Consider the following 23276-nt stretch of genomic DNA (forward strand, 5'->3'; position numbering starts at 1 on the left):
AATTGATAGAAATGGTGAAAATGGAAAAATGAGAAACATTTGGAAATGAATGTGGTTTTCTCAAAAATGGAAATGAAAATGACCTGGAAATGAATTTATGGTTTTTGAATTAAAAGAAGTTTGAAAGTGGAAATAAATCATTTGGTCATAGTAGACTCGTTGAATGTGGAAATATTAAATATGCTTTCTTATAAATTCTTTTACGGTAAAGTTGGCATGATTTTAACGGAATTAGAATTAGGTTGAGAAGATTATTTAATTGAGAAATTAATTTATTAACTTGAGATGTTTATTTTGGGAATTAGAAAAATAAATATTGGGTTGGATCGAATTATAAAGTATTGGTTAAAAGTCCAGGAAGTACTTGTAATTGGATCTGATATGGGAGAGGTCCAAAAGCTCCTTATGTTAAAAGGAGGGATGGAAAACCCTAGTATTAACTAGGGTTGTCATCCTCTATACTTATAGTTAGACTAGGAGATCGTTTTTCTATTTGAAATAAACTTATAGAATTCAACAAGGGTTTTACTTTTTCTTCCTATAAATAGATGGCACCGATAAGGCTAAAAAACACAACTTTAAGATATTGTTATTTTGCCCAAAAATAGTAAGTTTATTCTCTAATTAAATATATTTTTCGGAATAACAATTCTGTCAGTTTTTATAGAGAAAAATTTTTTGTTTTCACACTAAAAAGTAAAGAAAACTAATTTTGGTTTTGTGTTTGATTCGAATCATTCAAGCCTACACTCAAAATAGTTTGTGGTACGAAAATAGCGGAGAAGGTTGTTTGGTTGAAAGCCAGGAACGAAAATGATCTATCTAGTTGAAAACACAAGTGCGGTTTCAGTAAAGGGTTTATTGTTATAAATATCACAAATCAGTTCGGTTTTCAAAATTTTTACTTTTCAATGTGCAAGAAAATTGTTTTTGAACTAGATTTTTTTTCCAACACCATATACCCCAACAATTGACCTATATAGTATAGGTTAGGGGTTTGAATCCCACCAAGGGTAAGACGCTCACGTTACTTCTTAGTGGGTGAGCATACATCCACGTACAGTTCAGGCATCCCCTTCGTGAACCATACACGGGTCTTCGGGAGTGTGGGACAAAACCCTTCCCCGAGGGACAATACCTTTATTTGTTAAGGAACGGGGTTGGAGTCCCCAAAGACGACACTTTGAAGACTTTTCTTGTAGGAGCTGGCCACCCCCTCAACATAAAAGACTCCTTTTATTGTTGAGGGTGGATCGACTCCTCTAGGAAAATTTTTCAAAGTGTCATCCTCGAGGACGCCAATTCAATCACTCAACAATGGGAGTTATTGTCTTTTTATTCTTGAGGAGGGTCAGGTCCTTTGAGAGAAGTCTTTGAAGTGACGTCTTCGGGGATGCTGACCTGGTACCTCAACAATGGAAGGTATTGTCCCTTGGAGGAGAGTTTCGTCCCCTATTCTGCGAAGAGTCATGTACAGTTTACAAAAAGGGGCACTTCAAACGTACATGGACATACGATCACCCACCAAGAGGCAACGTGAGTGTCTTGCCCTTGGTGGGATTCAAACCCCTAACCTGTACTATATAGGTCAATTGTTGGGGGTATATGGTACCATATACCCCCAACAATTGACCTATATAGTTTACGTTAAGGGTTCGAATCCCACCAAGGGCGAGATGCTTATAATGCCTCTTAGTGAGTGGTTGTATGTCTATGTACGGTTGAGGTGCCCATTTTTATGAACCGTACACAACTCTCTGTGGGATGGGGGACAAAACCCTCTCTCGAGGTACAATACATTCCATTGTTGAAGAACCGAATCGACATCCTCAAAAATAATATTTCGAAGACTTCTCATAAAAGGATTAACACCCAACAAAAACCTGAGTGAATCATTTAGAAAGAAGATAACACATTGAGTCATAAAAAGGGTCATTTAAGACCATGCATAAAATGCTTCCAAGCTTGCCACAAAAAAATCTCTGGGCCGATTCTTTATTTGAATTGATCCATTATGGCAATTAATTTTATTAACATATGTTTGCCAGTTCACCATCATTGAAATACACCTAATATCATAATTTGATGTCACTTACTGAAATTTAAATTTAAACCGGAAGAAAAATTAATATATTTAATATTGATTTAAATTAAAATAATTAAAAATAATATTTAAATTATTTGATTCTAATTTTAAATTAAAATAGTACATAAAAAGCAAGTACATGGGAATGAAACACCATGCTTCGACCGCTTCTTTAATTCCTTATAAAAGTTTCTAGCAAATGCTTAAAATCCAATGATAATAAGGCACGTAAAATATCACCGTTTAAAACCTGGATTTCGCAACAGCTTTTATATTGGGAATTAATTTATTTTTTTTACTTCATAATATTTTTGTATATTAGAACCTAAATTTTAAGGGTTTTTAAGAAAATATTAAAAATTAATTTGGACAAAAAAATTTAAATTTAAATATAAAAATAATTATCAAGTTTAAATAAAAAGATTTAAACCTAAATTTAAACATAATTATTAAATTTAAGAAGTAATTTGAACTAAAAATATTTTAAACCCATATAAGAATAATTATTAACTTTAATTAAACCTAAAAAATAATTTAATTCAAACCGTATAAATATCTTTTGATGAGAGTGATGACAAAAAAGTGAAAAGGACAACAACCCATAATTTAATATGTATTTTTTTAATTTATTTTGATTCTTAAATTTGAGAATTAAATTTATTTTAGTTTTTGAATTTAAAAAATATAAAAGATTTGAAGATGTCGAATTTTGGGATTGTGCCATATTATTATTTAAAAATAAAAAAATTATATAAATTTTAAGATGATAACATAATACTAGAGGTGTTCATGGGTTAGATCAGGCCCAAGTATGGCAGTAACACACTTTATTTTTGCCTAAGCTCCGACTCAAAATATGAGTCTAAAATTTTGTCCAATTATGTTCATATTTGTAAAAAAATTAATCAATTCTATTTTAGGCTCAATTATATTATTTTTAAAAAAAATTAAAAATATATAGTTATATTATTTTTAATTTAATATTTTTAACTTATTAAATTTTTATATATAGTGATCTTAACATTTTTTAATGTTTACATTATACTACTTTAATTTTTATGTATTATAAATTATATAATATATAAATATAATATAATATAAAACATCACTAACTTCAAAAAAGAGGTTACATCAGGCCGAGCTCAGGCATTGAATATTCAAATATGGAGTCTAACTCATATCTTTAACCAGCCCCATTTTTTGGGCATAATAAATTTGCCCAAACAATCCAAAATTTCGAGAATAATCCTGCCCGTGAAAAGGTCGTCATGGTCATTAATTTTAGAGTTCACATACAAAGTCCTAATAACTGAACCAGTAGTTGAGCTGGTCAGACAATTGATCCCTGATTCAATCAGTTCAACTACTAGACCAACAATAATTATATAAATAATTAAAAATTCATATTTTAAAAAAAGTTTATTAAACGAGTTCAACTACAAGTTTTTGTCTCTCAAGTTTCGCTGGATTCAAGTAGTTTCTAAATTAATTAATCCCTTTGTTTAGACTAGTGTATTGATTGGTTCTCGGTCCAATTGGTTTAATCGACCAATCTAGTCATGTTGGAAAAACACTAATCATATTATTAACTCTTGACGAAATCCAAGTTCAGAAATCAAATGGATCTCGTTGTCAAGTTTAAGTATCTAAAAGAAAAGTATAGTGCCAAAATGGACCTAGTTACTAACTTAAAGGGCCAAAAATTATATTATTGCTTTTGTTTATTGTCTTTGGATCTCTTAAATAAATCCTCCGTTCTCTCTTCGGTACTATTTTTCATTCTCTCTTTCAAAACTCAAATCATCCTCAGGCCACCCTTTTCTGTTGTCTTGCCACGAGGTTTTTCGAAGGTAAACATAAATTCTTTACCTTCAGATCTTATCTCTTTAGTTTATGAAATAAAATTTTCATCATTTTCTTTTCCTTTCATTTCTCCTACGATTTCTCAGTTTGAAGGTATCTTTATATTTGTTTTAGTTTTTGTCATTAGGGTTCATCAGAATTTCCACTTTTTTCCTTCTTTGGGAAGTTTAAATTCTGAAGCTTTTTTTTAATGATTTTGAGTAACACCTAGGATTTTTATGGATGAAGCTAAGGAAATAGTTTGCTTAGTTAGTGAAACAGTTGCTGAGTTCTTTTATCACTATAATTTATATGGTCTGAAAATGTCTATTTTATCGGTTTCTATTTTTTTCTTTTTTCTTCTATAAATTTCAGTCTTGGAGCTTTAATTTTGATGATTTTGGAAAATACCCAGATCGGTTATTGAATGGATGAGGCAAAAGAGAAGGGTGATTCAGTGAGTACTGTTTCAGGATCTTCAGTAACTGTTAGTGAAACTGTGGTTGAAACAATGGCTTGCGAGGATCGAATTCGGATCAAGGAAGGAGGTGAAGCGGGTCTTGGTAATGGAGATGATGTAACGGTGGAGGTTTTAGATTCTCATGTTCATATTGATGGGGGAGATGGAGGGGCAGTTCAGGCCCGTTCTATTGATGAAGCGGTTTGTGGTAATCAAGAGTCCAGTAAAGTTGGTTTGGAGGTTAACATGAGAACCTTAGATAGTGAATGCCATGCGGTAGGTGGTTTGGGTTCAAGGAATGAGGTTTTGGGTGGTGAAGCTAGGGCTCAGAATGAGGTAAACGGAGGTGTGGTTCGGTCTTGTTCTAATGATGTAGTTTGTGGTTGTGATGAGTCCGATGAAGTTGGTTTGGAGGGTAATCCGAGTACCTTAGATAGTGAAGGTGATTTAGCTGGTGATTTGGGTTCAAGGTATGAGGTTTCAAGGGGTGAAGCTAAGGCTTGGAATGAGGTAAATGGAGCCAGGGTTTTAGGTTTCAGTGCACTTGATAGTTCTGCAGGTAAGAACGCAGAGCAGTCTAGCGGAATTAATGAAGGTGGGGGAGATTTGAATCAAGCTACGGAGACAGGTAAAGTTGGTAATTTGGATAGTTATGAATTGAATCATGGAAACCAGAAACGAGTTGTATGTTTGTCTGCTGCATCCGAAGATTCAGGTGTACAAACTAAAATTGTTGAGGAAGCTGCAATGGCAATTGATGAGGAAGATTTGAATGCCTTAGATGGTGGTCAAGAAACTCCTATATCTGAACCGATAAAGAAAGCTGCGAGTGTCAATGTAGATGCCGCATCCTTGAATGTCAATACACTGGTTACTGCTGAATGTGTTCCTGATTCTGAAGCTAAAGGTATGAAAAAGTGACATTTAGTGCTTTTGATCATAATTTGAAAATTCAAGTTGAAGAACAGCCATGAAGTTTGAGATTAGGTGTTAGCACTGAAAATCTCGACATTATATATGCAGATCCGGTCTATTCATGTCAGTCAACTGGATCGATTGCCGCAGGCCAATTAAACGAGAAGGTACTTCCAAATTCTATTAGTCCGATGGTAAAAATATGCATCTTTGGACCAGACTGATTCATCGTCTTTTGCAGGTTAGTTCCAACATGGAAATTGACAAGCAAGGTACTGATTCCGAGCAACAGCAGATGGAGGTTAAAACTCCTCATCTAAGCACCCAAAAACATGATACGGGTGAAGTTGAAAGAGTTGATTATTTTAAATTGATTTTCTTTTTTTTTTTTTTTGGTTCTGACAATGTTGATTTGGTCGGGGTTTATCTTGTGCAGGTAATGTCCAATCCTTAAAACCTGAGCCAATTATTGACGGAGGAGAGGGAGTTGGTTTAAGCACGGTGGAAGCAGTGCTTGCTGAAAAGCAGGTTTCCGATGCTAAAGAAGTCGGTTTTGATGCAGAGCAAGATGTTAAAGTTGAGAAAATGGGAGTTAGCCCAAAAAATCACGATGCAAGTGATGTTTCGGAACCATTAGGTCACCAAATGGATGTATTTGTTGGTAGTGGTGAAGGTGAAGCCTCAAAAGTTGATAACAATGTTTTGAACCAAATATCTCCTGCTGTTGCTTCTGATAAGGAGTTACAGTCGTCAGGAAATGAAGATCCGTTGGCTAAAAATGTGGTTTCTGAGGACGATTCAAGTGTAGGGCAAGAAATGAATGTTGAAGATCAAATTACTAGTGATGAACCGGATTGTTTAGAGCAAGTGGAAGAACGTGATAGCGACTCTGACCAGCCAACCAACGTAGATGAACAAACTGTTAAACAGACATCTCTCAAGTCCTTGAGTGGCGTAAAGATGCATCAAGCCCAGCAGCTTCTGTCCGAGGAAGGAGGATTTTCAGTTTCTGATTTAGTCTGGGGTAAGGTCAAGAGCCATCCATGGTGGCCAGGACAGATATTTGATCCTTCTGATGCTTCCAAGAAGGCAGTGAAGTATCAAAAGAAGGACAGCTTTCTGGTAGCATACTTTGGGGATCGGACATTTGCTTGGAATGAACCATCTGTTTTGAAGCCGTTCCGAACACATTTCTCTCAAATAGTAAAGCAAAGTAATTTAGAATCATTCGAGAATGCAGTCAATTGTGCTTTGGAAGAAGTTTCTAGACGAGTCGAGCTCGGTCTGGCTTGCCCTTGCATACCGAAGTATGCCTATGACAGGATAAAATTCCAAAAAGTTGAGAATACCGGAGTTCAGGAAGAATCAAGTTTAAGAGATGGTGTTGATGTATCTTTAAGTGTTAGTTCTTTTGAGCCAGACAAATTAATTGACTATATGAAAGCATTAGCGGAGTCTCCATACAGTAGGGGTGATCGAATCAACCTTGTGATTGCTAAAGCTCAATTGTTGGCATTCTATCGTTTAAAAGGTTATCATCAGCTGCCTGAATCCCAATTTTCTGAGGAGAAAAGGCTCGAGGTAGTTGATTGTGCTACTCCTATGGATACGGATGGTGAGCAAAAATCCGAGGCTTCGAAGACTCGGAGAAGATCTTACCTTAAACGGAAGCATAATCTGAAGGATGGATTGTATCCTAGTAAAAAGGAGAGAAGCTTGTCCGAATTAATGAGCGAGACATTTGATTCTCCTGATGGTGAAATCGGGTCTGATGTGATGGGTAATAAGCCCCCTTCATCATCATTTGGCAAGAAAAGAAAAGCCATTGATTCCTCGGAAGACTCAGTGATGCAGGACCGGAGGAAGACATCTAAAGGGTCTCTAAGCACGCCTCATTTCCCGAAGCCTTCCTTTAAGATCGGTGAGCGTATCAGTAGAGCTGCAAGCCAAATGGCTGGATCCCCGTCGATTCTAAAGTCCAGTGGTGATAGGTTACAGAAGCTTGATGGTGGCTGTGAAACTCCTGCCACGTGTGGATATGATGTTCCCATTGATAATCTTGAGGATGCAGGGCGAAAGCGGATGGGCATTTTGACTGAATATTCATCACTTGACGAGTTGTTGTTGCAACTTCACTTGGCAGCATGTGATCCGATGAAAGGTTACAGTTCTCTTAATATTATTATTAGCTTCTTCTCAGATTTCAGAGATTCGATAGTTCTGGATCGACTTTCCAGGGACAAAGCAGTTGGCCAAAGGAAGAAGTCACCAAATTCTATCATTGGTTTTTCAGAAACTTTTGAGTTTGAGGACATGAGTGACACTTATTGGACTGACAGAATAGTCCAAAACGGTTCCGAGGAGCAGCCATCACTTGGTACCGATAGGGGACAATATCAATTTGTGCCTGTCGAATTAGATAAACCAATTCAAAAAGTCCGTAAGTCTCGAAAGCGGTATTCTGATGCCAGTCATGATTTGAGAGCACAGAAACCCCCTGGCTACGTTGATGAGAGGGCCCCAGCAGAAATTGTTATGAGCTTTCCTGAGATCAATTCTGTTCCTTCAGAAACAAAGCTAAATAAGATGTTGAAGCACTTTGGACCATTAAAGGAATCCGAGACAGAAGTTGATTGCGAAACCAGCCGTGCCAGAGTTGTTTTTAGAAGATCATCCGATGCAGAAGTTGCTTACAATAGTGCCAGGAAATTCAACATCTTTGGGCCGGTGTCTGTAACTTATCAACTCAACTACACTATTTCGGAATCATTCAAAGCTTCATTGTATGCTCCAATCCTAGCTGAGGAGAATCCATTCATTGCTTCAGCCCCTTGTGGGGACCATGCACTTATTGCCCCAAGCCTAGGTGAGGAAGCTTCATTCATGGTTTCAACCCTTGGTGATGAAACTTTACCCATTGCTACTACATTCCATGAGGAGCCTTGGTTCATAGCCTCAACTACAGGTGAGGATACTTTGGCCATTCCCACGACCTTAGCAGATGGAGCTTCGGATGTTGCTACAACCATGTATGAGAAAACATTGCCTGTTACAACGACTGCAGGTGTGGAAACAATGGCTGGTGCTACAACTATTGTTGACAAAACCTTTACTGTTGCCACAACTGTAGGCGAACAATCTTTGCCTGTTTTCACAACCATTGATGAGCAAACTTCAACTGCTGCTGCAAGCTTGGTTGACGAAGCTTCATTTTCCCATTTAACTTCGAGCAAAGGAACTTCGACTATGACCACAACCTTGGGTGATCAAACTTCAAGCATTGCTACCTTCCATCCAGAAATTCCTAGTGTTCCTGCAACTGTGGGTGAAGAAACTTGTAGCATTCCGGCACCCTCGGGTGAAGAAACTTGTAGTATTCTTCCAAACTTGGATGCAGAAACTCCTATCCATCCTGTGACCTTGGCAGAGGAATCCCCTAGTATTTCTAGAACCTTGGGCGAAGATACTCCATCTGTCCCTGCAGCCTCCAATGAAGAAGCTCCGGTAGGTACTCTGATCTTCAGTGGAGGAACTCACACCCTTCCTGGAAAATTGGATTGTGAAACTAAGACCGTTCCTGCAACCTTGTGTGAGGAAACAACCATGCCTGCAACGTTAGGTCAAGAAACTCCTACCCTTCCTGCAACATTGGGTGAAGAAACTCATAGTATTCCCTCAACCTCGAGTGACGAAAATCGTGGCATTCCAACTAACTTGGATGAAGAAACTCCTACTGATCCTGTGACCTTGGCAGAGGAAAGCCCCAGTATTCCTGAAACCTTGGGTGAAGAAACTCCATCTGTTCCTCCAATATTCAGTGAAGAAACTCCAGCTGTTCCTCCGTCATTCAGTGAAGGAACCACTATTCCTCCTTCCTTCAATGAGGAAACTCCTACTGTTCCTGTAACATTGGGTCCAGAAACTCTAACCATTTCTACAACCACGAGTGAGGAAACTGCAAAGATTCCTGCGACCTCGGGTGAGGAAACTACAAGTGCTCCTGTGACCCTGCATGAGGAAACTCTGGCTATTCCGACAACTTTGGATGAGGGCAGTCCAACTATGACCACAAAATTGGATGAGGAAACTTCAACCAGTCCCACAAACTTAGCTGAGGAAACTTTGACTACTCCCACATCCTCTGGTGTGGAAGCTTCAACAGTTCTCACAACTAACAGCGAGGAAACATGTGCTGTTTCTACAACTACGGAAATGGAAACTTTACCCCCTGCGGGTGCTGAAAGTGTAGAACCTGCAACTTAATAGCTTTACTGTCAAAACTACTCAGAAATTTCAGGTATTACTTTTCTTTTGCATCTCTTGAAAGATTTTAACTTGATGGTGTTAGAATAATTGGAAACTATTTGAGAGCATGGTTCGAGTGATATCTTGCAATCTCATGCACTTAATTCAGTTAAAGAATTGTATTTTCGTCTTTTGAGTGTTTACTGGTGTTGAAGAGGTCAAAACCTAAATCTATATTACTGTATATGGCATCACTAAGTCAATGGGTAGAAATAGGAGCAGCTGTTTGGGCTTGTAGGGTCAAGATAAATGCTTCGGGTTTTACATCTTTTCTTATAATGTATTTATGAGGTTGGAGTTGATTCTTAAATTAGATGTTCATCTTCAATGTATCTCTTGGTTCAAAGTAGAGAAACCTACATGATTGCTGCATCACGTGAGTTTACCCTATATCGGTGTTCCCTAAGACCTGTACTTGTCTTTATTTATGTGCTTTAGTTTCTTGGTTTCTCATTTATTTTATCTCCGTTAGTTTCCTGGTTCTCTTATCGTGATCTTTTGGCAGAATTGTTGTAGGGGAGAACACACCAGTGGTTCTGATTCGAGTTGCCATAAAAGAAAGCAAGGAGGCGGCAGATGGCTCGTCTGGTGCAACTCGAGTCTCTTGTGCTCGGATTCTTTCTTTGTCAAATTATGCTGTACTGAGTGCATTGCCATTCACATATGCTCCGGCTAGTGTAATATATGATATGACGTTTTTCACTGATGTTAATTCCTAGAGGAGAGGACCTAGAGAATTGTTTAATTGAATGTATTTCTTTCTGCTGCTTAATCATATCGATGTCGTATAGGGGATTATCAGCTCCTGATAATTGTTTTGGTTCCTCGTGAATTTGATCTGTAAAGAATGAATGCTAATGATGTTCTTTTGCCAAAACTGGCTTGTTCAGTTAATCAAAATGGAATCCATAACTTTTCAGGTTGGACTTGACGTGAATAATAAAAATATATTCAAATGGGAAAATGGTAAATTAAGTTTGCTTGGAGCCGAATAAGAATTTATGATTGGAGTAAAATCCAAATCCGAATGCAAAGGGGAATGATCGCCATCTGTAAGGTCTAAGCTCCATAATTTTGCCACCTGTCCTTCAGCCCTGCTATTTGAAGCCGAAGAAATGGAAAAGAAATTGAGTTTAATTTGGAAAAAATGGGTTCAGAGACTTTGATTGAAGTGATTCTTGCAATTCTTCTTCCTCCTGTTGGAGTTTTTCTTCGTTATGGCTTAGGGGTATTTCACTTTCCCTTTCTCTTTCTCTTCATATATATATATATATATATATTGGTATATGATGTGGATTACAAAATGATGATGGGTTGGCAGGTGGAATTCTGGATTGATTTGGTGCTGACATTGGTGGGTTATCTTCCAGGAATTATATATGCAATTTATGTATTAGTAGTATAGCAAAGTGCAGATATTTTCTGCTTTTGTTTTATAATTTGGTGTATTTTAGGTTTAGATCTTGATGGAAATTAGCTGTGTTTTCAGTTAATGAGATATGTTTTCTTCCATGAGTATCTCAATTGTAAAGCAAAGGATTAGAAGTGATTTGATTTTATAAACATCTTTTCCTGCATTTTTTTTTATTCTTTATCAATAAGCATTAATATTTGGTATCTACATTATTAGATTGAATTTGATTATCAAAAACCTTGTAAAGAAGATATCCTTTTAGCCTACATTCTCTCCTAATTCTCATTCTATTTCTTCTTTAATAAATATTAATCACTTTCTACCATACCCTGAAAATTTGTAGATAGGCTCTTCCTTCCTCTCATCCACCACCGCAATTTACTTTACAGCATTTTCCTTTATTTTACATATTCCCACTCCCCCTTGCTCGACCACACTGCCTCATAACCCATTCATCCATGGCCCTCCACATCAGGTTTCTTCTTTTTCTCCACACAACTTGGATTCTCATAAGTGATGATCTTAACTTTTATAAAATCAAGATTTGGGCAAATTTCTGAACATGGATTTGGATTTCAACAAATCCCAGAAATTTTTTAAAATTCTCAAAATTCAAATATCATAAACTTTTCTTCTAAATTGAAAACTATATCCTTGCTCTCACTTTTTCTTTTTGGTTTTTTCAAGTTTCCAATACAATTTTCTTTTCAAAAATAAATTATTAGTTTAAGGGTAAAAGAATTTACTAAAAAATATTAGTAATTTTTCTTGATCATAAGAACTCAAAAGATTTTTTTTTATCAAATTTAAAATATATTTTTATTTTTTTTAAATTACTGGCATGCCATGTCCATTTTCTTGATTTTTCTTGACGGATGGATATTTTTTCTTGATCATATGAACTCAATAGGATGACTTCTTTTTTTTTTTAATACATAATTTAAAATTCGTATATTACAATTTGTAATATCCCATACCTGATCAAATCTTATTTGAGCTATAAAATATTATATTCGTTGTCAGAGCAACTATAATCTTATTTATAAATCACTTGAATAATTTATACGTATTATTAAGCTTAACACATAATTACATCATGCTATGCAACCAAATCTGAGATTCAAATGTGTTGAAAAATATGGACATCACGTATATAACAAAAGTAATTGCAAGTGATACGAACCTGATTACGGGGGTAATTGAGTCGTTGAAATGCCCAATCGTCAAATTAAGTAGTTCTCGTTTCGGTTTAACAAAAGGTTTATATTTTAAAGAAAATGGTTTAAAACCGCGGATAAAAATGAAGATAGGTTGAATAGATGGATATAACGAACTTAAAACAAGAATAAACCTTTAATAGAAATTAAAGACTTGATTCTTAAACGTTTCAAGGTGATTGGCGGAAAGTTGGATAGAACCGAGACCCGCTATCTAGTAAGATAGGAACCAACGGTATAAGGGATGAACGCCATACTCGAAAGTGATAAGTTCAAGAATGGGGATAGGATGACGCTACTAGCAATGCTAAATAAGTCAGATCAAATCACCAAGAACAATGAGAGTTGGAAAAAAACTCACAAAGTCTGAAATATTTCATAAAATATCAAGATGAATAAAGTTGATCAAGTTGTGTAAGTTGTGTAACCTTCAAACAATTTACAAGAAGCTATTTATAAGCTGCCAGTAGTCCAATCGAATAGCCACATGAATAATTCTATCTTAAATGCAATCTATTGACTTAATTTTAGCTGAAAACATCCAATGTATGATTTCAATAATCGGTTGTCCATTGAGTTCCACGAGCAATCTTGATGAGATACCCTTTGGTGTGCACGAACAGCCTTTGAGCTGACTTGAATTAATTGATACTGAAAATGCATTTAGATGGTTGGTCAAAGGTGTTTAATGGCTGAGTAAAAACTCCCTTGAGGCTGCCGAATACATGAACAGAAATTGAATGGAAATGGAATTGGTTTATGAACTTAGTAGATTCATGCTCAACCGAATGGTCATGGGTGTGAACATTGAGCCTGGAACGGTCACTAGAGTTGATGGCTGATCAATCATTAAAATTGGTTCATGAAATTCATGCTTCAGCCGAATGGACACTTTCATCCCCTTTGGCACGTTCATGCATGCTCAGCTAAGATGTTTATTAGTTGAAATAAATTCTACCTTAATGCATGAATCGACAAGTGAATCGAGATGGAACGCCGAATGGTCATAGGGGCTGGCTGTTCAGCTCACAATTGTCGGCTCTTTGTTTTCATGAAGAGCCAACTGAATAATGCACAATCAACTCCTAAGTTGCATTCACATGCAGGTGTATGGTCCTTCATTAACTAGCTTCGATGTATCAGTTAGATACATGAATTCCCAGATGTATGTTCAGCCCCCTGAATGTCTAGCTGCTTGCTGCCTTTAATTGCCGTACATTGAGCCTATTGAGAGCAGCAAATACAACCTGCCTTCAGGACAAACAATAAGGACGGATTAAATGTGGTTAAAAGAAACAACTGGACACAATTAATTTGTCTAAGCATTAGACACAATTAATGTGTCCGAAATAAGACCCAAATAAACATATAGTAAAGCTGTATGAAACAAGACAAAATTAATATACCTAAAACATATTTAAAACGTCCAGCTTATGACATATTTAAACACTTGCTTAAAATATCAACAAGACAAAATAAACACAAATAAATATGTAATAGAGAGGATGTATGCTTTGAGTCCATGTATCTTTGAGAGTCTGCCTTATTCTTTTGAATATTATGGCAGTTAGGAGGTTTCTGAGGGAGTTGTTTTGATGTCTTTGTTTTTGTTGATTCTTCCCGGTGTAAAGTCGTGGTTGCGTTTGGGCGCTGGTGGTTCGCGGCGTGTTTTATCGCCCTCTCTCCGAATCGGTCTTCTCCTTTTCTCTTGGAGATTAACCGGTTTCCTTGCGGTGTTTTCTTGGCTTTACATCTCTTTCGTTGTTTTCCTTGTCTGTTGCTGATTCTTGTGATTCTTTTTTATTATTTTTTCTGTTCTTGTGGGTCGCTTGTGTTTTCTTTGTTGTGGGCCCTTGAGGGTCTCAAGGGTTTCTTTCTTTAGGGTTTTCTTACGTAGAGTTGGTGGTGTTTTCATGCATGAAAAGTTTCTTGTTGTGGTTTTGCTTTCTTTACTTGTTTTTGAATCCCTTGTGCTAGGTCTTTGGGAGGGAAAGACTGGGCTTATTTCTTTCTGTATTAATGGATGAAATTAATGAACTGTTAGGAAGATTAAATTTCTCGGAGGAAGAATCTTCCCTGGTTGTTAATACAGGAGAAGCGGATAGGGCTCAAAGCTGGGAGGCATGGGCGATGGGAAAAATTATGGCTACTGATTTATCGAACAGGGAGGCGATGTATAGGGTCTTTAAGTCGCTTTGGTTCACAAAAGAGGAAGTTGACTTCGTTGCCCTAAAAGATAAGGTGATTATTGTGAAGTTTGGGTGTCAAGAGGATAGAAGCCGTATTTTAAACCTCTCTCCATGGCTGTTCGATAGGTGTTTATTTTCGATGCTCCCCTTCGTGAAAGAACAGGACATGGAATCCTATGAATTCCAAATGGTACCATTCTGGTTGAGGATTTACAACATCCCTATTGAACTTATGGACCGTCAAACAGCTTTGGATGTTGGAAATTCGATTGGTGAGTTGGTGGCAATTGATTGGAAGGATAGATATGGGAGTTGGACAGAATTCATGAGATTGAAAGTCAAAATCGCTGTGTCAAAACCCCTGAGAAGGATTGTGAAATTTATGGATAGAGATGGCATTGAAAGAATAGGTCTGCTGAAATATGAAAGGCTTCCAGATTTTTGTCATTTGTGTGGGATCATAGGGCATTCCTTGAAAGGGTGCACGAAAAATATGCTGGAGGGCGGAATAAGACTTACGAACCTTCAATTTGGAAACTGGATGAGGGCACCTGCTGTTAACCAAAATCAGGATAAGGGGATGAGAAGAAATGGGGTGGAAGTGTTTAACTCAGAAAACCGAGCGAAAACAAGGATGAAAGCTTGACCAGATCAAGTAACGAAAGCTGGAAACCAAGTATGGACGGAAAGGAAAGGATGCCTGAGGAGGAATCTCTATCTACCTCTCCTTTGGAAAATAGAAAGTTTAAACAGATCAAGGAGGGGAATGGAAAGTCCAAAAGCAAGAGAAAGAGACAAAAGAGTTTACAATGCTACTTTGCGTTCGAAAGTCTAGCGAGACAAGTTAAAAGAAGGCTTGGTGGTTCTTTTTCACCTTCAGAGGCGGCGGCTGGTGACCAGCCCCGCCAAGAGCAATGAAAATCTTTTGTTGGAACTGTCGCGGGGTTGGGAACCCGGCGATAGTTCGCGAGTTGAAGCAACTCCTGGTTGCTAATGTCCCTGATATTCTTTTTCTTTGCGAAACTAAAGTCCATTCTAACGAGTTTTCTCGTATTCAATCTAGGTGCAGGATGGGAGGCTGCCTTACTGTTAGCTCTGAAGGGAAAAGCGGCGGTCTGGCTATGATGTGGAGGGAAGATGTTGATGTTACTATCCAGACTTACTCCAAGTTCCACATTGACTCGTTGATTAAGTTGGACAATGGCGAGGTTATTCGGTTCACTGGTTCCTATGGCCACCCTAATCCTAATTTACGTCATCATGCGTGGGATATGTTAAAGAAGGTGAAAGATAAGGTTAATGAAGGGTGGATTGTTGGAGGGGACTTCAACGTTATCCTTAATAATTCGGAAAAAGAAAGGGGTTGCAGAAAGCCTACGAACATGATGGATGATTTTTGGGATATCTTGGATGTTTTAAACCTGAGTGACGTTAAAACCAAGAATGGGTGGTTTACTTGGACCAATAATAGAGAGGGCACTGGGGTTATCAAGGAAAGGCTGGATAGATTCCTCATTTCGGATATTATTATTGAGAAGATGCCATTCATTACTTCGAGCATTGTTCGCCAATCTAAGTCGGACCATGAGGCTATTTTATTGGATTTGTATGGCAACAATCCTAAGGAGAAGGGTTATGATCTTAGAGCTTGGTTTAGGTACGACATTTGTTGGGCCAAGGAGCAGGAAGCTAAGGACATTATCTCTAAGGCCTGGTCTATGGAGGGTTGTAATACGGTAGATAAGATGAAGCTGGTGAAAGACAAGCTGGGTCCCTGGCAGTACAATAGGGTCAGAAAGTTAAGAAACATTATCAAAGGGTTGGAGAAGGATATTCACAACCTTATGGATGGTCAAATTAGTGAGAGTTCAACGAACCTTCTGAAAATCGCAAGGAGCAAGTTGGGCTACCACTACGAGGTGGAAGAAAAATATTGGGCCACGAGGGTGCGGACACAATGGTTGAAGGAGGGGGATATGAACACCCGCTTTTTCCATGCGAAAGCTTCTAGCCGTAGATCAAAGAATAGTATCGACAGCCTTAAAGATGAGCAGGGTGTGTGGCGCGTTGATAAGAAGGAGATTTGTCAGATTGCTTGGAACTATTTTTATAATTTGTTTAATGCTCCGAGTCATAGGGGGAATGGGTGCGTCACGCATCTGATCCCCAAGTGTATTGACGAGGATGTTAACAAGAGACTGTTGGTGGAGTTTACTGATAGTGAGATTATAAAGGCTTTCAACCAAATGGACCCTCGGAAGGCTCCTGGAATTGACGGGTTGTTGGGTAGCTTTTTCAAAGAAAATTGGTCTATCGTGGGGAAAGACGTGCTTAGCCTGTGCCATTCCATCCTTAAAGGCGACAGAAGCGCTGAGTGCATCAATGAAACTCTTATTGTTTTGATTCCCAAGATAAAGAACCCTTGCGTTATGTCTAACTTTCGCCCGATTAGCCTTTGTAGGGTGGTTTACAAAATTATCTCAAAGGTGCTGGCTAACCGTCTTAAGGAGAACCTTCATTTATGTATCAGCCATTACCAGAGCGCTTTTGTCCCCAATCGGATGATCCATGATAGTGTTGTAGTGGCCCACGAGTTGGTTCACAACCTGCATAACTCGAATAAATGGTCAAACAAGGGGTGTGTGGTTAAGCTCGATATGAGCAAAGCCTACGATATGGTGGATTGGCTTTTCCTTAAAAATGTTATGCTGAAGATGGGGTTTGCTCATGAGTGGGTGAATATTATTATGGACTGCGTTAGTACTGTTCGGTATAGAGTAAAATGTAACAGGACTCTTTCCGAGCTTATTACCCCTAAAAGGGGTCTTAGACAAGGGGATCCCCTTTCCCCTTACCTTTTTCTCTTTTGCATGGATGCTTTGTCTCGCATGCTTACCCATGCTCAAGAGACAAAAAGCATCAAAGGCCTTAGGGCTAGTAAGAATGGCCCGAGTATTAATCATTTGTTTTTTGCTGATGATGCTTTATTGTTTGTTAGGAACTCGTAGCATGAAGCAAAGTCAGTCATGAGGATCCTGGATACTTTCGAAAAAAGTTTTGAGCAAAGCATCAACTTTGACAAGTCGATGATTTTCTTCAATCCTAACACTCCGGACGTGAAACGCACAACCCTTAGCAGATTGCTGAAAATGAAGGTGGTGGATAACATTGATGGGTACCTTGGTCTGCCTATCCCGGTGGGTAAGAAGAAGTTGGTGGTCTTTCAGAACATCATTGATCGTGTTGCCAATAGGATCAACAGCTGGTCTAAGAGACTGTTATAATGGTGGAAAAGAGATCTTCATCAAAGCCATCATTCAGTCCATCCCGACCTATGCTTTCTTGGTGTTCTTTATCCCGAATGGTGTTATTGATAAGATTCAGTCCCTGCTCCGTAGGGTGTGGTGGGGGGGTAAAGATAAGAACAGGGGTTAGAATATGCTGGCCTGGGATAGGTTGTGCCTCCCGAAGGGCATGAAAGGCCTGGGATTTAGAGACTTAAGGCGTTTTAATGTTGCTTTATGTGGCGCCTAATGAGCTATAAAGACATGCTTTACTACAAAGTTTTGAAGGCTAAGTACTTCCCTGATGGTGACATCTTCCACTCTAAGCGAGTCGTCAGTCCGTCCTTCACTTGGCAGAGTATTCAAAAGGCGGCCACGTGGCTTCAAGAGGGTTTCGGGTGGAGGGTTGAGAACGGCTGCAAGATTGATATCTGGAATGATAACTGGGGTTTTGAAGGCTTATCCGGTAAGTCCATCTGTATTGATAGAAGGCTGGTTCAGTAAAACAAGGTTTGTGATCTTTTGAACGGTAATAAAGATGGGTAGAATACTTGCAGGGTTAAGTTGATTTTCGGGGAGATTATGGGGGACTATATAAGTAAAATTCCCTTTCTTCCTAATGGCTCGGATGACCTTCGTATATGGTTTCATAACCCCCAGGGCTCTTATTCCACCAAGTCTGCTTACTCTTGGCTAACGTTGAAGAAAGTGGGCTATGGCCCCCATCGCTTCTTCTGGAACCTCACTTGGAAATTGCAAACCTTGCCAAAAATTAAGATTTTTTGTTAGCGTTTAGGGCACGACATTTTGCCAACTTACGAGAATATATCTAGAATTCGGAGGGACTTCAACAACTTGTGCCCGAGATGCGGTATTGAGAGGGAAACCCTCATCCATGCTTTGAGAGATTGTCCTAGCGCTAGGTCTGTGTTGCGGTATGGGGGTTTGAATCAGAAGCTGCTCCAGGGCACCTATGATCGGTGCGTGGACTAGATCGAGGATGCTGCCCGAGTGATGGATAAGAAGGCTATGTCGGATTTTATTGCTACCCTATGGAATATTTGGAATGGTAGAAACAGTAAAGTGTTTCGTAACGTGGAGGAGGATGCCAAGGTGATTTGGGACAAGGCTGCGGCTTTGAATAAGGATTTCCATATTTTTAATCTGTTGGATAGGCCGATGATCCCTAAGCCCATTGTGGAAAGAGTCTGGCAGAAGCCTGAGGCAGGGTTTATCAAGATCAACTTTGATGCTACTATTCAGGAGAGCTTGGTGTTTTATGGTCTGGTGGCAAGGGATGCTGATGGTTTCGTTTACGGGGGGCATGTGGGCATGATTGACAAAGTTTCGAGTATTGAGTGGGCGGAGATGTATGCCTTGGATGAGAGTATCAAGTACGCTCGGTCTAAAAACTGGAAGTATGTGTCGGTGGAGTCTGATTGTGCAAGCATTGTTAATCGTTTCAATAGCAGAAAGGAGGACTTGACGTTGATAGGCCACCAGGTGAAAGAGATTCGTAAGCACACTGCTGGTTTCAATTTTTTTAAGGCTAATTGGGCCCCTCGGTGTTGTAACAAAGTAGCTGATGCTCTTTGTAAATGGGCTTTTATTAACAAGAGTTGTATGGATTTTAACATGGATTTTCCGACGGAGATCCATGATCTTGTTTTAAAGGATGCGATCAATTAAAGTTTTAACCTTCGGGTTTTTTTCAAAAAAATAATAAATATGTAATAAATCTGTCTGAAATTGGACATGCTTAATGGACCATCAATGACATGAATTAAATATGTAATGACTTAAATATGCAGCATGCTAAGACAAAATAATGACCGAATGATAATGATAAAATTATAAACAAATCAATCAGACATGTAATTAAGCTGTAGAAACTTAAAACAAAGCTAATTAAACCGAAATAATCAAGAATGTTTGAAACTTATTCAACAGCTAGTTTAGCTAGCTAAATGGCAAATCAGCTTGAAGTAAAGTGCAAAGGATCTAGACGAGCAATCCCAAGCTCGATCGGTGGAAGCCTTTTTCCAAATCTGTCCACCAAAGCCGAATTTGCTTCTTTGAATGCTTGGATCGAGCTCGATTAATTGGACTAATTTGTAGCTTGATTGGATCTCGATTGAAGTTAGCTGAGTCCCTGGGTGGGTTCGTATCAACAAGTTATTATTTACTATCATAATAGATTAGCCCAATTTAATAGTGATCTAATTTGATTAAGGTTTATCGAATTTTAATTATTAAATAAAGTATGAGTCAAATATATGTAAATATTCTAATAACTAATTTCTAATTAATGATGGGTTGATTAGAAATTAGGATTAATATGCAAAAGTTATATATTAGGGCTATGCTTCCCAAATTACACATCAGATAACTTTACTAATATTTCATATTTAGTTTCTCTAAATTTCTTGTGTGCTAATTTGGATTTCAAGAAATCAATGAACTTAGGTACGCTTCCATATCTAGTTTTGTTTTAAGTGATTTGACATAACAGATCCTGATTTATAGTTTTAAGTTTATATTAGATCTTGTTTTTACAGTTCTAACAATTGAGAATTAATGTTTTTAGATTAATTTGTTCTTAGGAGTATTTGGAATTATGTTAAAATTTTTAGTTTTGATTAGTTATGAATTAAGTTTTTAAAGTTTTCTTAATAATTTAGATTGAATATATAACATGAGATTGTTGATTGGGCAATTGCATGATTGGAATGTAATTCTTGATTTATAATTCACATCAATTTTTTTTCCTTCATTGGTTACTCATAAAATTACTAGAAGTCAGGATATGCATGCGATATATTTAGAATATCATATAGTGTGATATTATAGATTCTTATGATCTTTTGAAAAATATATTATGATATTCATATTTTTTATTATAATTTTTTAATCATTAGAACCATGAACTCAAAAGTTCATGGTAGACGGCTATGTTGATTTAGGGTGAGTTTGGATGGACGATTGAGTGCGGTGTGGCGCATTTACTTACTTTTTTTCTCACGCTACAGTATCTAATCTCACCACTACCGCTATTTTTACACTAATCGCAGATAAACGCACTGTCCATCCAAACTCACCTTTAATGTAAAACAAATATGAATCTTAGAAAAGCACGTGTAAAGTGTCAAAAGTTATAAATGCTTTGTAAGTAGATTATATGGCTATGGGCTCTAAATTAACCCTATTTCTATGGGAATAACAACTTTATATCATGTTTGGTTGAGTGTAATCCCATAACTTTTACTTGTCTATTCGGTAGGCCCAATTTATTACTTTGTTTGGTTGGGGGTATTTGCGAATAGGCCGGTAATGGAAACCGACTGTATTACGGGAAGGCTCGTAATACACATTCCGTCACATGGGTTAAGAATTGCGATTCCATTCAGGATGGAATGAAAATGAAACCATAGCTGGACCAAAATGTCCCCTCTTGCTTTCCCCAATTATTTTCCCAAATTGAAACCTGGGTTGAAATCAACGATATGCATAAGCTCACCCGCTTCAGATTGTTCATCCTGATTAAAGGTAAGTTATGTTAAAATTTTCATATTATTCGTTCTTCATCTTCATCTCTCTTCAAAAGATTTACTTTTTTTTGAGGATTTTTTGTTTCCCTGAATTTGGCTTAATTTGGGGATGATTTTTTCCCAGATTAACAAAGAAAAGTGAAGATTTAAAAAATAAATTTGTTTTTTTTTCTGGAACTTGTTTTCCCCTAACTATTACTCTGCCAACGCTTTTTTAGATGAACCAAAAAATTTGTAGAAATAAAAAGAATTTGATTTTATCAGGTCTTTTTCTTTTTGTTTCCCCCAAGTTTTCATTAATTCGACAATGTTTTTTTTTCTAGATTTAAAAAAAATTCAAGATTTCCAGAAAAAAATTGATTTGTTTCAAGACTTATTTCTTGTTTCCCATTGAATTTTACTTATATGTTTCTTGATCTGTAAAATTTTCGCAACTGGCTTGTTGCTTATTTTGGAATTATATTAATTTTTCATTTTGCTTTTATTTTGCAAGTAAGCAATCTGGAAGTTTACGATTTCTACTAGTTGATTTCCAAACATTTTAACATTTAAACATGCATATTGCAGACGTAAAAAACGATTATTTGTAGGTATTTTATCAAGGCTGGATATAAGGTTATCTTTTTATATTGGAGGTGAATTTTACTTTTGTTGATTGTTTATTTGTATGGTTGATTGTTTTTTGTTTGTGTTCAGTGGATATTTGTATTGATTCTGCAACTTGTGTGTGTGTAGGGGAACCTACCAGTCGTATTGCAGGTCTCTTCTTGAGGATCCTTTGCTGGAATGCTTTGTGCTCGTTGATGATTTCAATTTTCAAGGTTTGTGGATTATCTTTCTCTATGTTTTATAATTTGACATTGATCATGACTCGAATGCATTAAATTGGCTTTGTATAGGTTATTTTGTATGATATGAGTTATTGAATTACTTCATTAAAGAACTCTATAAGAGGATGGTGTCATAATTTAATAGAAATGTGCTTCTTTGTTTCATGTTGTTTTCTATATATGTTACGACATTTGATGCTGTTCAACTTGTTTTAGAGGAGTTTGGTCGAAGCATCGGTGAAATTTTTTAGAATTTTGATGTAAATCCTCTTGGTTCTGCATCAATCGCACATGTATTACTTTTTCATTTCTTTACCTGGCTTGAAGTTTTATATGAGCATGCTGGGAAGGGTATTGGTTTATGTATTTAAACATATAAAATCTTTGAAGGCTGAGCATTTTCATTAAATAAGCTTCATGCTTGCCAACATACAACAGGATATGACACATTTGCTGTTTTAATGCTACCATAAAGTTTAACAGTTTTGCGGGGTTCTCGGGTTCTGAAAATAGGATAATGCTTACAAGAATCTAGTGGATATACCTTAACATATGTTTGTATCTGAATTAGGTTCATCAAGCAGGATTGAGAGGTGATAAGATCGATGTTGTTGTTAAGGTAAGTCCCCTTGAAAATGATTTTAAAACCTCATATGTCTATGTGATTTTGACCATTCAAGCTTATGGCAGGTGCAACATCCGGGAATCCAGGATCTTATGATGAACGACATTCGTAACTTGCAAGCATTTGCACTATACATTCAGAAGAATGATATCAAATTTTATCTGTTTTCCGCTACCAAGGAAATGGAAAAACAGGTATCTGTATTCACACTGATGTTCCTTGCAAAACACATCTATCATTCTTTTATGTATTTTTCAGATTATGTAAATTGACAGTATCGTTCCACTTGGATTTGGATTTCTTTTTTCTTCAGCATGTCGTTAATTATTTATCCTTTTTGCTATGTAGAGAATTTGCGATTTATTATACGAGAATAACTTAAAGAACTATGAGTTTTTGAATAACATAAAATGAGAAATGGCTTTTGAGACAAAGGGATTACAGATCTCAGCTCCTTCTGTATTTATGTCGAGTTTTCTTCATGTTTTTGAATAACATAAAGAACTATGAGTTTTTGAATAACATAAGATCAAAGGACTATGAGTTTTGATTTTTTATTTC

At 37.2% G+C, this 23276-nt stretch overlaps 4 protein-coding genes across 10 annotated transcripts; all 4 read left to right on the forward strand.

Annotated features, from left to right (window-relative positions):
- Window positions 1–3805: 3805 nt before the first annotated feature.
- Window positions 3806–10527, forward strand: LOC107899434 (uncharacterized). Of its 5 annotated transcripts, none has more exons than XM_016825149.2 (6): window positions 3806–3936; window positions 4344–5295; window positions 5412–5470; window positions 5545–5644; window positions 5740–9600; window positions 10114–10527. In XM_016825149.2, exons 2-5 carry the CDS (start codon window positions 4356–4358, stop codon window positions 9564–9566), a joined length of 4926 nt encoding a protein of 1641 aa, XP_016680638.1. In that variant the 5' UTR covers window positions 3806–3936; window positions 4344–4355; the 3' UTR covers window positions 9567–9600; window positions 10114–10527. The 5 variants fall into 5 exon arrangements, with proteins under 5 accessions (XP_016680638.1, XP_016680640.1, XP_016680641.1 ...); XM_016825151.2 differs by having other exon boundaries at window positions 10125–10527; XM_016825152.2 differs by having other exon boundaries at window positions 5545–5575.
- Window positions 10528–10682: 155 nt separating this feature from the next.
- On the forward strand, window positions 10683–11185 carry LOC107899436 (salt stress-induced hydrophobic peptide ESI3). The gene is made up of 2 exons (XM_016825153.2): window positions 10683–10836; window positions 10930–11185. The coding sequence occupies exons 1-2, from the start codon at window positions 10756–10758 to the stop codon at window positions 11011–11013; spliced, it is 165 nt and encodes a 54-aa protein (XP_016680642.1). The 5' UTR covers window positions 10683–10755; the 3' UTR covers window positions 11014–11185.
- A 7541-nt stretch (window positions 11186–18726) lies between these two features.
- Window positions 18727–19401, forward strand: LOC107898219 (uncharacterized). The gene has a single exon (XM_016823751.1). The coding sequence runs from the start codon at window positions 18727–18729 to the stop codon at window positions 19399–19401; it is 675 nt and encodes a 224-aa protein (XP_016679240.1).
- Window positions 19402–21002: 1601 nt separating this feature from the next.
- Window positions 21003–23027, forward strand: LOC107899437 (uncharacterized). 3 transcript variants are annotated; one of them, XR_001684683.2, is made up of 5 exons: window positions 21003–21258; window positions 21828–21895; window positions 21996–22081; window positions 22662–22709; window positions 22781–23027. XR_001684683.2 is itself a non-coding variant. In XM_016825155.2 (5 exons), the coding sequence occupies exons 1-5, from the start codon at window positions 21216–21218 to the stop codon at window positions 22985–22987; spliced, it is 429 nt and encodes a 142-aa protein (XP_016680644.1). In that variant the 5' UTR covers window positions 21008–21215; the 3' UTR covers window positions 22988–23027. The 3 variants fall into 3 exon arrangements, 2 of the variants coding, with proteins under 2 accessions (XP_016680644.1, XP_016680645.1); XM_016825155.2 differs by having other exon boundaries at window positions 21008–21258; window positions 21851–21895; XM_016825156.2 differs by lacking the exon at window positions 21828–21895 and having other exon boundaries at window positions 21014–21258.
- Window positions 23028–23276: the final 249 nt, after the last annotated feature.

This window comes from Gossypium hirsutum, chromosome D04, assembly GCF_007990345.1.
Source record: "Gossypium hirsutum isolate 1008001.06 chromosome D04, Gossypium_hirsutum_v2.1, whole genome shotgun sequence".
NCBI lineage: Eukaryota > Viridiplantae > Streptophyta > Magnoliopsida > Malvales > Malvaceae > Gossypium > Gossypium hirsutum.

Bases quoted from the DNA above. Each gene is read 5' to 3' on its own strand.
- LOC107899434 (XM_016825149.2), top strand. From the start codon at position 4,356: ATGGATGAGGCAAAAGAGAAGGGTGATTCAGTGAGTACTGTTTCAGGA. The intron at 5,471-5,544 runs GTACTTCCAAAT...CGTCTTTTGCAG, and splicing joins CAGGCCAATTAAACGAGAAG to GTTAGTTCCAACATGGAAAT. The intron at 5,645-5,739 runs GTGAAGTTGAAA...TATCTTGTGCAG, and splicing joins CACCCAAAAACATGATACGG to GTAATGTCCAATCCTTAAAA.
- LOC107899436 (XM_016825153.2), top strand. From the start codon at position 10,756: ATGGGTTCAGAGACTTTGATTGAAGTGATTCTTGCAATTCTTCTTCCT. The intron at 10,837-10,929 runs GTATTTCACTTT...ATGGGTTGGCAG, and splicing joins TTCTTCGTTATGGCTTAGGG to GTGGAATTCTGGATTGATTT.
- LOC107898219 (XM_016823751.1), top strand. From the start codon at position 18,727: ATGGATAAGAAGGCTATGTCGGATTTTATTGCTACCCTATGGAATATT.
- LOC107899437 (XM_016825155.2), top strand. From the start codon at position 21,216: ATGCATAAGCTCACCCGCTTCAGATTGTTCATCCTGATTAAAG. The intron at 22,082-22,661 runs GTTTGTGGATTA...TATCTGAATTAG, and splicing joins TGATGATTTCAATTTTCAAG to GTTCATCAAGCAGGATTGAG. The intron at 22,710-22,780 runs GTAAGTCCCCTT...AGCTTATGGCAG, and splicing joins AGATCGATGTTGTTGTTAAG to GTGCAACATCCGGGAATCCA.